This window comes from Schistosoma haematobium, chromosome 1 (genome assembly GCF_000699445.3).
Source record: "Schistosoma haematobium chromosome 1, whole genome shotgun sequence".
Taxonomy (NCBI): Eukaryota; Metazoa; Platyhelminthes; class Trematoda; order Strigeidida; family Schistosomatidae; genus Schistosoma; species Schistosoma haematobium.
Genome location: NC_067196.1, coordinates 22,070,823 through 22,083,568, shown reverse-complemented (window position 1 = coordinate 22,083,568; position 12,746 = coordinate 22,070,823). Strand labels below are relative to the sequence as shown.

The 12,746-nt window shown below is 40.0% G+C and overlaps 1 protein-coding gene across 3 annotated transcripts; it reads left to right on the top strand.

The window, feature by feature from the left end:
* Nucleotides 1–1,269: 1,269 nt before the first annotated feature.
* MS3_00005056 (uncharacterized protein) lies at nucleotides 1,270–10,969 on the top strand. 3 transcript variants are annotated; one of them, XM_051213076.1, is made up of 6 exons: nucleotides 1,270–1,346; nucleotides 1,391–1,600; nucleotides 1,634–1,738; nucleotides 1,772–2,509; nucleotides 6,226–6,862; nucleotides 7,774–10,198. In XM_051213076.1, exons 2-6 carry the CDS (start codon nucleotides 1,468–1,470, stop codon nucleotides 9,326–9,328), a joined length of 3,168 nt encoding a protein of 1,055 aa, XP_051073420.1. In that variant the 5' UTR covers nucleotides 1,270–1,346; nucleotides 1,391–1,467; the 3' UTR covers nucleotides 9,329–10,198. The 3 variants fall into 3 exon arrangements, with proteins under 3 accessions (XP_051073420.1, XP_051073418.1, XP_051073419.1); XM_051213074.1 differs by having other exon boundaries at nucleotides 1,270–1,600; nucleotides 1,631–1,738; nucleotides 1,772–2,104; nucleotides 2,138–10,969; XM_051213075.1 differs by having other exon boundaries at nucleotides 1,391–2,509; nucleotides 7,774–10,214.
* Nucleotides 10,970–12,746: the final 1,777 nt, after the last annotated feature.

Here is a 12,746-nt window from a genome sequence, read left to right as displayed (position 1 = left end):
ACGGTTTATTGCTCACAGTCCCAAAATTTTGCAATTCGCTAGTGTTACATGAACAATACACCTACTGATTCATCTTAAAGAAGGTTCGATGCTTTCTTCATATCCAGTGGAAATAAAAGCAACTTCTCTACGTGTTATTCGCCAGTCAATCTTTCTGGCTGTCGACTAGCTTTTCATCACTTTTAGTCTTTGGGTGACTGAAAAAAGAGTTTTAACTTTTTGTAAACCAGATTTTCTTATTTCAGTTTCAGTTTGGAAGGGACAGGAGGTCTGATGGCCTGTGTTAGTCCTGGCAATGATGGTCTCTCGGTTGATCCAACTTTCTTTTGAAAGGGTGGGCGGATGGAGCCTCAACCACGTGCTGAGGAAATGAATTCCACTCATTGATGATTCGATGGGGAAGTTGATAGTCAGGTGACAAGTAATTTGTTCTGGGCTTGTGAACTTTTTTGGAGTGTCCTCGTAAATTCTCTGTTTTGGAAGACAGGGATAATGAGGGCATTTCAGGTGCAAATTTATCACCAAGCAATTTGAAAACTGCAATCAAGTCGCCTCTAGTTCTACGATATGACAACGGGAAAACGTTTAGCTTGGCCAGTCGAGCATCATACGGAAGCTTCGCTATTCCGGGAATTAGCTTATTTGCTGTTCTCTGAACCTTTTCCAGAAGCTCACTGCCTTTTTTAAGCAGGGGCTAGCCGCTTTTATACAGTACTCAAGTTTAAGGCGTACGAACACTGTATACAAAGTCAAAAACATTTTAGCGTCGACATGACTAAAAGACCCACGTATTGACCATAAGGTTCTAAAACCTTTGGCGGATTTTGCATGGCAGTGTGCAGTAGTCTTTAAGTCTTGGCTAACGAAGACTCCTAAGTCATTATGTATCTGGACGACAGGTAGCTCAGTGTTATTCATCGTGTATGTATCTGTACCTTGATGACCGATAAGCATCACAACACACTTGGAAGTATTTATCGGCAACTGTCAGATTTGAGACCATTCAGATAATTTCTTCAGGTCATTCAAGAATTCTAAGCTATCACCTTTACATCGTATCGTTCTCCATATCTTGACATCGTCTGCATATTAGCATGACCGATGATGATAGGAGACGTAAGGCTCGAAGCATACTTTAGAAAGTCATGTTTCATAACTTTGTTTCATGTGACCTCATAGCTTCCGTTTTACAAATAAAGATTTGTTACGGATTTTACGTATAAAGATAAGATTTTGTTTATCTGTATGTCTTTCCTTCAGTGACACATTATTTTGACTGTGTTGGTTCAGTAAGTCGTGGTTGGCGTTGGCACTCTCTATCGCTGTTAGTATTTCGGAAGTGCACTGTAGATTTATGTGTAGTTTTTTTAGTTTGTTTTCATTTCTCAAGGTTTTTCAAGTCTTTGAACCTGCCTGTGCTAATAACCTACCAATATTCTTGTTACAGGCGTTCCATAGACCTCTGTAATGAGCGACTTTTCTTCGAAATTTGCTCAGCTAAGCGTGCGGTCGGAGAAAAGTAGTCACAATGACTTGTCTAACGTTCAGCGTGCCAATGGGGATGAAGACAAGGGTTCTAAGGGTAACCCATGGAAGCCAAGTAAGTTATTTACGATGCTTATCCCCCCAGTAGTCCCTAGTTCCGAAAACAATTCTTTGGAAGCAGACGCTTGGCCTGAACCATCGGCACCTACTGAACAGCGGCGTATTACTCGCATTGCAGAGGAAAAGCCCAAAAGTAAGTCGAAAACCAATGTTCATGTCTCTTCAGGAAAGTTGAAGTGGCATAATTACGAAGTAGATGATACTACTTGTGGTTTCCCTCGAGGGCGTGGTCGCCATACAGTTGGACCGTTTGCCGGAGCTAACTACACCAGTAGTAATGTCAGGCCATTTCGCAGGGGTAAGAGATTAACGTTCTGTGATTCTTCAGGTTATGGAGGTTACCGAAGTCGCATCTTACCTGATGCAAACAGAGGTCGCAACAGTAATGGGTTCTATCGTCATCCTGGTCGTTTAGGAAACGTACGACCAGTTAGTGAACCTAAAGAAAATCCAAACGAACCTAGTCAAAAGAATAGCCCAGTTCAAGCTAGTGATACATGTAGTGTCTCAGTTGATGTTCATTTGAGTACAGATGTATCAGCTCTTGACGAAAAGGTTTCAGATCGCGGTTTACATCTGTCAGAATCGGTTGATGTGTCAGGTCAACAAACAGACACAGACTTGCAGAATAACAAACCAAGCTCAGTTTCCTCTATGCCTAATCCAACACCCCGCAAAGTTTACCGCGAGAGATCCAATGTTTCGTCGCAGTCGGGTAGCCAGTCAACTAACATCCCATCTAATTATGATGCAGGTCCCGTTGGCCGTGCGAGACGATCATACCAACGCCAGCATCAGCCAATGTTCCCCACCGAAACCGATAGTCACAATTTGAATTCACACTCTACTCTGGTTGCGAACTCCTCCATCCAACCTCTTATTCCCTTTCAAACTCTACCTCAAAGTAAGTAATATTCATGTTATGCGCTTACGAATGTTTGCTTTGGTTATATGTTGAGCCGCTAATCGCCCGCTCATACATTCGCCACCCAAAATGTTGTGTAACTACTAATCCCTTCCTTAAATCAAAATGATTTACGTCCACAACCCATGACAAATCACTAGCCTATTTATACGAGATCTTTATGTCCGTATATTCTTCATAAGTGACGCCTTAATTTGTTGGATAAGGTCCACGTAAGGGCTTGATTAAGTGAATAGTGTACATGTCTCGACTGCAATTCATGCCAATTGGTTTTAATTTCTTGACATTGTGACTAAGCTTGTGGTGTTACTCCTGCACAGTATTCGCTGTTAGATGTTTTTTGGCGATATATTGATTTTTACTGCTAGTGTTCGATCATAGGTGTCTTCAAAACATTGCTCGTATATCCTGGAACCATCGAGTAAGTAATGCAGTTGTTAGGAAACGGGTACTAGGTAAGGATGGCAAATCGATTGATGAAGTAGTGAAACTTCATCAGTTGAGATGGCTGGGACACGTGTTACGTATGCCCAACGACCGACTGCCTCGACGTGCAATGTTCAGTGGTATAGGAGTAGGCTGAAAGAAAGCTAGGGGCGGCCAGACCAAAACATGACACAAGTCTTCCCTTAAACTAAGAGATTGAAATCGCTTCATATCTTTCTACGAACTAATTCTTTCTTCCTGTACTACTATATCCTTATTACAATCTTCTATATATTATCACCTCTGATTTAACTACTTTTATGAATCCGGTGTCCATCTTGCTGTGTTAATGAGGCATGGCAACTTGGACTGATGCATATATGTTCCTGGTCCTACGTTGTAGCTGACTGACTGACCATGAAGTCACTGACAAGTGGATTGAGTCATGTTGCTAGGAGTAGACCATCTGTTTGGGGACCGCGATATTATAGCAACCGATGGTTAGAGACCCTGAATGACATGGCTCAAAATCGTTTGCGATGGCGCAGGTGCATACGCTCTTTGTGTTCCTTCAAATTTAAAATCTGATTCCTCCTTGTCTCTTTTTTTCTCTTCCCAAATTTATCTCACTGGATTTTACACTCTAAATAACATGTTGAAACCCTAATCTTTACGATTACTGCTTATACTCTTACTACCTCTACCACTACGGGATTTGAATCGACAACTGCATCTCTGTGCTGTGGTATGGCAACTCGAACTGATGTACGTACGTACGAAGTTCTACGTTGTTACTGACTGACATTGCTCTCTCCAGATGCTCTCATAGGGCCGCGCATATACAACCACTGCCAGGGAAGTCCTACTCACCGTCTTCTCGTGGCGGGGTGTTGTTTACGAAGTCGAGGATCAAAAGCGAATGTCCGGCGCTTTAACCGGGTTGGTGGATACTAAGGATCAACCTAGGAGAGTTGGAAAACTGATTCCAGACCAATGGTACACATGGGCTCCAGAATTCTGAGGGAAAAAATGTATGAGCTAATTATTGGTCACGGCTACCATGGGACTGCATCTCCTGGCGTTAGTCCACTGCCTTGTGGATCAGACCTTTAGGTCAAAGGCTCCGGGTGTGGCCCTCTAAGAAAACCACCTGCGTCGTCCCAGGGCACCCGGACAGAATGGCATCGCATGCACAAATCAAGTGACTTGTGTGGTGCATATGTATTTTATGCCCCTTTGTACCAATATTTGCGTTTAACCAATAAGTAAAGTCAGAGGTAGTACGTTTTGTGGTTGATTACACATATTCAATTTTATGATTGTTCTTACTGAACTGGATGTTTAACGTAGTGCACCCACACCTGGGTAATTTTTAACATTTCTTGGTTTGACTATATGCTATACGAGTTCCTGTTGATCCATGATCCGATCAGTTTTCAGGTTTCGGTTGTACTGCCTACTTGATGTATTTCGTAACACTAATCTTGCTGTTCATGAGTTGTGATAGTGTATTATAAAATTTCGTCTGAAAGACTTGAGAACCCATTGTTTAGGTTATGGTGTGCTGTCTACATTTAGTCCTGGTTAGGTCATCTACATTTTGTTCATTCATAATGTGTCCAAAATGTCACCCAATAATTTCGAGCACTTACCCAACATCTTCAGTCATACAGGATTGCTGCTGTGCAAGTTCTATTTAGAGAGTAGTCGTTTAATCCCAAAAACCATTCTAAAAATCAGTGATTTGTTAACTGACCCCATCTCTTGATGGATTGACTTCAGTACTAACAGCTATCAATTTGCGGCACCAAGTACATTTTGCTTTTGTATTACCTATCAATCACGACTAAAAGCGTCCGTAAGTCAAACGTTACTAATAAATAGTCTAAATCTCATCTCCAACTATCTGAATCACTGAACAACGTAAACATAAAAAAAACAGGAAAAAGTCACTTATGGTAGTTTAACCTCAACAAACTCTAAACATACCTTTCGGCACCATATATCACTTGTAAGCAAACGTAACCCAAATAAGTGCAGCACGCAGGTGTAATTTTAGTTACTGATGGTATTTTCAAACACGCTTAGGTATAAAAAGCCATTTAATCAGTGTGTTCAGAGTTCTACATCAAATCAGTCGAACTAAAGGCGGTATTTTGTGGGGTTGAGATGAGCCAACTGCCGACTTCTCCGTAGTTTAACTCGGTTCTCAAAGTGTTTCCGTTCTGATGGTCCAGATCTGTTTGTACTGTCCTCTGCCGTATTAGAAAATGCAAGATTCATTGATGTGTCTTAGTAATTGGACATGGAATGTGAGGGTAAATCTAATATTTACATTGACTGTAAATCCTCAGTCCCCAGGATCAAACATTGTTTTTTTGTCTGCTTGTACACGGATGTTATGAGCACTTTTCCTGGTTGTATTTTCTTTTGGTTTGGTTGTATTCCTTAGTATCATTGGTTTAAAAGATCATTTGCAAAGATTTCGTTACTGGTAAGCTTTATCCACAAGTAGTAGATTATCAAGATCATTGTCCTAAGATTGTGCAACACCTTAAAATCGGTGTTAGTACGTTACTCAATTTATTTTGATTCACGTCTTTGTAATTTCTTTTATATGGATACTATGAGAAATAAAAATACTGTCTAGTTTGATCTTTACGTTAAATATCAGTCAAGTAACGCTGAAGGGAACAAGCTTAAGTTCTATCTTTCCTAGTGTTATTTCCATTTAGTGCTTAATTGTCTTTAGCGCAGTAGCTCAACCGTTCAACCTTCGGCAACCAAGTTCCGGATTCATACCTTACTCCGTTTTTGAGTTTTGGCTGGGTGTTAGTATCATTCTTATTTAAATAGGGGCTCAGAACCATGTAGATAAATCATTAAGCATAATCGTACGTTTCGCAAATATAGATACTGTGTTGCTAATGTATTGTCACTCATTTCTAAGCGAATGAATCACCGTGCAATTCCTTTGAGAAAATAATAAGCAAATTTAACTTTAATTCTTATTCAATCAGTTTTTGCACATATAATTTCATTACTATGTTAGTCTGCATGCACGACACAAACTTCAATAACTCTAGATGTGTTGATTGGGAAATTCGGATTTGAAGTAAGATAGGATTTTAGGAACCAAGGAGTTCGTATAGTAGCCTACACCTCTGTCAAGTACCCATCTCTACCCATCCAAGTTTAATACAGTATCTTAATTAATCGAGCACTATAGTAGTCGGTTAACAATCTTCAGTTCTTTTTTTGTTGTTTAGTTGCATATATCATCCCAGGAGCACCTGCAACAATGCTGACCCCTGCCTTACAGATTGCACAAACACCTGCTTCACATACAATAATTCCTACCGTGTCGCTACCAAACACTCAAATCCTACCCACTCAGCCGACAATACAACATCCTATTGGAGGTCTACCACATCTTCCAGTCGAAAATCTCCCCATACCTATTCTTCCAGATGGATCAGCTGTCCAGTCAGTACATCCCAGTTTCAACCCACAATCATCCATGACCTCCACCGGTACAGAACAACCAATTGATACCCCTGAAGTGGTTGACGTAACTCAGGTCATTGCATACATTAACGAAGTGGGATGGAGAAAAGTAGTTTTTCCCACAAGCCTTCGGGAGCATCGTGCAGTCGCTGCTGCTATAAAAGATGCTCTAGGGTCATCAAACAACGACTTAGCGGATCTCACTGAATCAGCGGTTAACAAAAATGACTTGTCCAACCCGTCATCTACCCAACCTCGTAGCGATGATGCGCCTACAAGACCAATAAAAGCTGACGATATTATCATAGTTGAAGATCGTGTGTTTTTTGTTCCGAAAAATGTAAATCGAACCAAGTTTCTAAAGTTCCTATCGAAACTGGATTATATTAAGCATCATGTGTAAGTTAGGTTTTGTTTTACAGCTCATGCTTACTAATAACTGTTATTATAATTAACTCCTTCACCAGGTACTTAGCTGAGCCACATACTAAGGGCTGATGATACTGTTGGGTTGTTATGATGTTTTCGCATAGAATCACCAAGAAATTAGGCGAAATGCATATCTTTATTTACATGTATAAAAATGAAGTAGTGGAAATATGACGTGTCGTCTGTGGTTTCTACTTTCAGCTTATGTTCATCACCAAAAATATTAAACTATGTACTCTTATTTTAATGACGTGTGGAGTTTTGTTACTGATGTTTTTATAGATTGCTGATCAGCGACTCATCCTACACGATAGATCACATCCGTAATTATGGTTTAATAGAGTAATCGTAACACGTATGTTCTTGACGCGTCACAAATGTACTCAAATAGTTACTCTCTAAGATATTGCTATTGTACCGTGCAGTTTTTGTACTTAAGGAAGGTATTAGCAGGCTGCATACTGTTTTAAATTGGTAAAGTGACTTTGGAAATTAAGTGGTATACTCATCGTTTCCACCTCAGCTTTTTACACTAACGACGTCCTACTGGTAATAGGCAGTAGTTGTGCAGATCGTCGTGTAATTTACCCTAACTTAGTTGGGTTGGAGCGTTCAAAAAATTGCTTTCTATTTCGGAGTTAACACCTAAAGAATAACTCGCTTCTGACCCATGCTTAAAAGGTTACATACCTCCAAGTTGTTCAAATAAGTTTAAGTAAACTTAGGTTCACTCCACTGTTAGTTAACAGCGTGAAAACCGGATGTGAGCTTTGGTATTTATGAGTTGTTCAGTCCAACATACAAAGATGTTTTAGCAAATCTGTATTTATATTATTAAACCTGAGTTCCAGACTGATAATATTTTGTTTTCCTTCCTTTAGCGAATATTACTTCAGTGAAAGCAATCTACAACGTGATTCCCACTTGCGTGCGATACTAACTGCCAATCAAGATGTTTGCCCTCTATCCGAGCTGTTACAGTTCAATAGACTTCGCTGGGTGTCCACTACTGAATCCGAATTGCTAGATGCCGTTTCCAGCAGCAACGTCTTGTTGGTCGTGCTTTCCCCTGATGGATCACCAGCTGGAATTACTCGAGTTTGTCCAACACTGGTAAAACATTTCAATGAAGGCTGTCCTCCATCCGTCGAGTTCGGCTATGTGCGTCCTGTAAATCAAGGTGTAAGCTTGGCAACTTCGGTTTCTGATCAAAACACAATTGTTGTGCAAGTATCTTCAGCTTCTGGTCAATCTCTTACACATCCCAGTGTTGATCCTTCAAATCAAAACATCTCAATCCTGAGTCCGGTCTCAGCTCATTCATTTGGAAGTCAGGTTTCCGCAAACAGTAACAACGCCCCTTTTCCATGTGCAACACAGGTTTTGGGAGTTTCGGGTCAATCCATAAGCTCCGTTCCTCATAATTCGCTTCCGAACTATATTCAATCTTCCGCTCACGTCTTGACTCCGAACAATTTCGGGATTTTGACAAACACTTCACCAGGGAGTATGATATATTCTAGTTCTTCACCCTCACAGCAGCACGCGTCAGTTACTTCTCCGTTCTACCAATCCGACCTCGGTCCACAATCTACAATTAGACCAGCACAAGCTTTTCATTGTCCACAACTTTACACTCAAAACCAGGCTGCTGCGTTTATGGCCGCGGCTGCCAATCAATGTAGTTTGTTAGCGTCAGGACCCAGCACTACAGTTTTGCCTCCGTCAGACCCGAATACTGCGTCCTTCATATCCGCATTATACCGCCTTGCCACTCCAGGTAGCCCGGCGCCTATTGTTGGGACGTATGTACCTTCCGTTGGAAATCCTAACAACATGTCTCCTGCTGCTCCCAATTCAGCCGTGTTTCTCCAGTTTATTCCAGGAGCTCATCCTGGCCAAACTAACGCCTATTTCGCGCCTCCAATTAGTTGTCCGCCAGGCACAAACTCACTGTTAAGCCGTTCCGTTCCTGCACACGCTAGCGGAATGTGGATACCACTCAACCAAGGTTCTGGTGCGAACGGTGGTATTGTTCCGACGCTTCCTTACCAACCATATGTGGCACTAACTCAGGCTCATCCGAGCCTATCGCTTTCCAATAATCCGAGTGGTAACGGAGGGTTGTACGCTGTAACGTCTTCTCACTCATTCCCAACAGCCTTTGGAACTGTTCCTACTTTAACTATTGGTCCTGATGTCTCTGGCTTTGGTGTTCAGAAAGTGTTCAGTCATGCTCATTCACTAAGCAGTCCACATAGTTTCACAAATCACCAATCACCCGTTACTTCAAACGCGAACGTGACAGCAATAAACACACCAACCGGACATACTTCTCAAATCAATGTAAATCATAGTTCAGTTCCAGGTTCACAGCCATCAAACAGTAACTTGGCTTTAGGTAAACGAATACCTACAAACAACACTCAAACATGAATCTAGGTCTTTCCATAAGATTTTACCACATCCCTTGCTATGTACAGTGTACAGTTCCCCTTGTCCACAGATTCTTTATAACCTTTTATCCCTTAATAGCTAGCGACGTTTCTAAAATTTCAGACAGTTATCTATCATCTCTTTGCACAGCTATAGCAGTTGTCTAGTCACTAGTTCCTGCATATGCGATATCTGTACTCACAGTTTGTGCCTTGAATCGTTTGTTTTTAACATTTCGAATTATTTTTGTAATTAAAAATATACGTACTTTCTTCCGAAGCTAACCTCCAAATGGCATACGTAGCTAATATCGGACAAGTTTTTACGGTTTGCTGCCTGTGATATAAATCTTTAGGTTTTATGACTTTCGTTCAGGCTGTGCCTGTCATCCATTCATTTGTAGGTATTTTATTCGAACTCAGAGCTGGTTGTCTTTTAAAATGTAGTCTTCATATTAATTGATGTATTACTTCGGATATAGTCCACAAAAAGTGTAAATGCTTTTAGTTCCCATGTGTTCATGCCCTAAGTGCACTTCATCTGTCTTCCAGTGTAGTGGGGTGCAAACTCCCGAAATTAAATTAGGTTTCCTCATTTCGCACTTCCTGACGTCACGTAGTATATTTATCCAATTGTAGTTTACCATTAGTAATTCTTGTTCATTCCATGAATGCTGTCCATTGTAAATATTACCTTTATCATTTAGTCCCGAATGTCTACATTATCTTTTATGTTTATCTTACTGGTTTCGGTACCTAACACCTTGCTAACTAATTTGTCGCAACAAATCTTTAGTGTTTCCTATTATCTTCAAGCTTTCTTATTCTCATTTGTTATTATTCAGATTCTTTAAAAATAAACGTCCAAAAAAATGATGTGTATCCTGAGTATTTGTTCTCTTTATAGCACTTTAGGTGTTGATAATATCGTTTGTGTAAGATAATACGTAAGAGCATGTCAGTATTTCTGACCGATGCATTTAAGTTGTAAGAATTTCCTTCATTTGCTTGATGGAAAGATTGTGTTCTACCCATGTCTCAGTAATATCATTGAGCTAGTCCTCCCGCCACTAAAGTGGTGTATTACGTCAGCGGTCCCGCCAATTCGTGTCCAAAGATAGCAACTAGAGGTCACTCGTGGTAAAGGTAAATCATCTAATTTATATACAAGGTGGTGCAGTGATAGCGCTGCCTTAATTCTCAAACTAGCCTTAGCGCCTCAAAAAGTTCACAGGTTGCCGTATCGATATAGGCAACTTTATTTTTAATACACTCGGTAGTTTAAAAAAATCATTATATTGCTGGTCTACCTATTGACCAATTATCACTCGATACAGAGGGTTACCGCTTTCATATCTTCGAAATGATAAATTGAGTGTAGATGTACTTTAGGATTGCATCGTCCTGCTGAATGAGTGTTGTGTGTGAAGGCAGTGGTATCTAGTTCGTCAGACATTTAACTCGGCTGTCAGATGATTGGAGGCGGTTGCCAGTAAATACCGCTAGACGTCGGTGCCTTCCGGATCAGCATTCGTCAATAAGACATTCGGATCATTGAGGGAACAAGGACTCTGTGAGATCCAAACATAGGTTATTCGATGTTACAAATTGCGACGTTCCCACTGAACTAGTCTGGTTGCAGCTGAACTGTAAGAATGTAGTAGTCAAAGTTGATTGTTCACTGTGTATTGGCTGTTGTCCAAAGTTTCATGTTAGTCACCTCCAACCACCTACCATGATGTGTTTTGTGTTGCATCGAGTCATTCAGGTTGGTTGGCTTACTGAAACTAGATCCGTAGAATTCAATCAATGTTAGGGAATTGAACAAACATTACATTGGTCATTACTTAGTGACCAGTCGATTGTGTCTATTCTTACTGAAATAAACGTTCTCAGTACTTGAGTATACCTGAGCCAATCATACCTAGTACGATTGGGCTGAATTCTGTTTAGGTCGCCAAGTTACATCTCTTAAGAAATGAAATTCATAAGCTATGAATACATTCATGCTTGAATTGTTTGTGATGTATGCAGCTTATGGTAGAACTACATGTATTGCAATAGTTTTTGTTACAATTTAATCAAGTTAACAATTGGTAGGAACTATGATATTAAGCTTTATGTTTGGTCCGTAGCACATTGTTAATAGATAAGTGTGAAGGAATAAAGCCATACACTCGATCACGTCAATTCTCTCAACTGACGAAAATTCAGAGGACAAAGAACTAGAGGGTACGTTACCATTGTTCATTCGAGGCAGTCAAAACTTGAGGAATCAGGTGTATAAGTAAGATTTCTTGTGTTCAGTTGTGTAAGCAAAAATACGCAATATCCCCCGTTTGTATCCAGATTTTACAAAGTTCAAGGCTTCTAGTTCTAACTTAAGAAACCAGATAATATCACAGTTACATATATATTTTGGCAGTTCGTTTAACCATTAGATGTGTTATAAAGGGGGACAGTTAATTCTCAAGTTGAAACCTACATCTACATCTCCAGACTTAAAAAAAGGCAGAGGTGTTAGGAAAGAGTAATCACATAACTCAGTAGTTTAATTACATTTGTTAATTATCGTATTTTAATCTATTTTTGGTGCATAATAAATCTTTATCTACGGTCTTTGCTTTTTTCTCTATAATGAAACCTCCAATGGTTGACAACTTACTATATATTAGAAACCAATCGAATTCATCTGAGAAATTATTGTAATTGATCACTTGGTGATAGTTAGTGCCTTACTGTTTATACCTTATTTTTGATTTATTTCTATCAAGTTATGATATAATCACTTCTCAAAACGGAGGGTTAAAAAATAGCCAACCTTAGAGATACTACATTTCACTTTGAGTCACAAATGATTTAAAAAATGGGAGCCAGCACATCTGGAACTACTCACAACAATCTCGTGTGACCGGACTTAAAACGTTTCTCAAGCTCTTCATTCAGGCTCTCAGGTCAACAAGACCACTTAACGCTATTTCCTATCTAGGCTCCTCCAGGAGAACCATCCTTCTACGGTATGGACAACCAATAAACGCAATTAACCTCATACATTTAGCAGCACTGAAGATCACTATGTTCATGTAAGAGTATTTGGAATCTCCAACAAATAGATACTACTGTTGGTATATCGAACCTGTTATTAACATCAACGAAAAATACGATCCCCTACAAACTAAAATTCACATACATTGAACAAGCTAGTGACTGTCTGGACTCAATGACTGCGTAGATAACGCATCTACGTCTAAAGACTCGGTGTAAACATATATGCCGAGGAGCAGTAGATCAAGGTGATGACTTGCTAATAGGACATTTGTCCTGGATCCCACAGTTCTTGCAACTAGCAAGAACTATTATGTATATATATATATATTCATTGTTTACAAATTGTGTCTTACTCTGAGTTTTCATTCATT

Excerpts from the sequence above, each read along its gene's own strand:
- MS3_00005056 (XM_051213075.1), top strand. The coding sequence starts at position 1,468 with ATGAGCGACTTTTCTTCGAAATTTGCTCAGCTAAGCGTGCGGTCGGAG. Across the intron at positions 2,510-6,225 it reads CTTTCAAACTCTACCTCAAA|TTGCATATATCATCCCAGGA; the intron begins GTAAGTAATATT and ends TTTGTTGTTTAG. Across the intron at positions 6,863-7,773 it reads GATTATATTAAGCATCATGT|CGAATATTACTTCAGTGAAA; the intron begins GTAAGTTAGGTT and ends TCCTTCCTTTAG.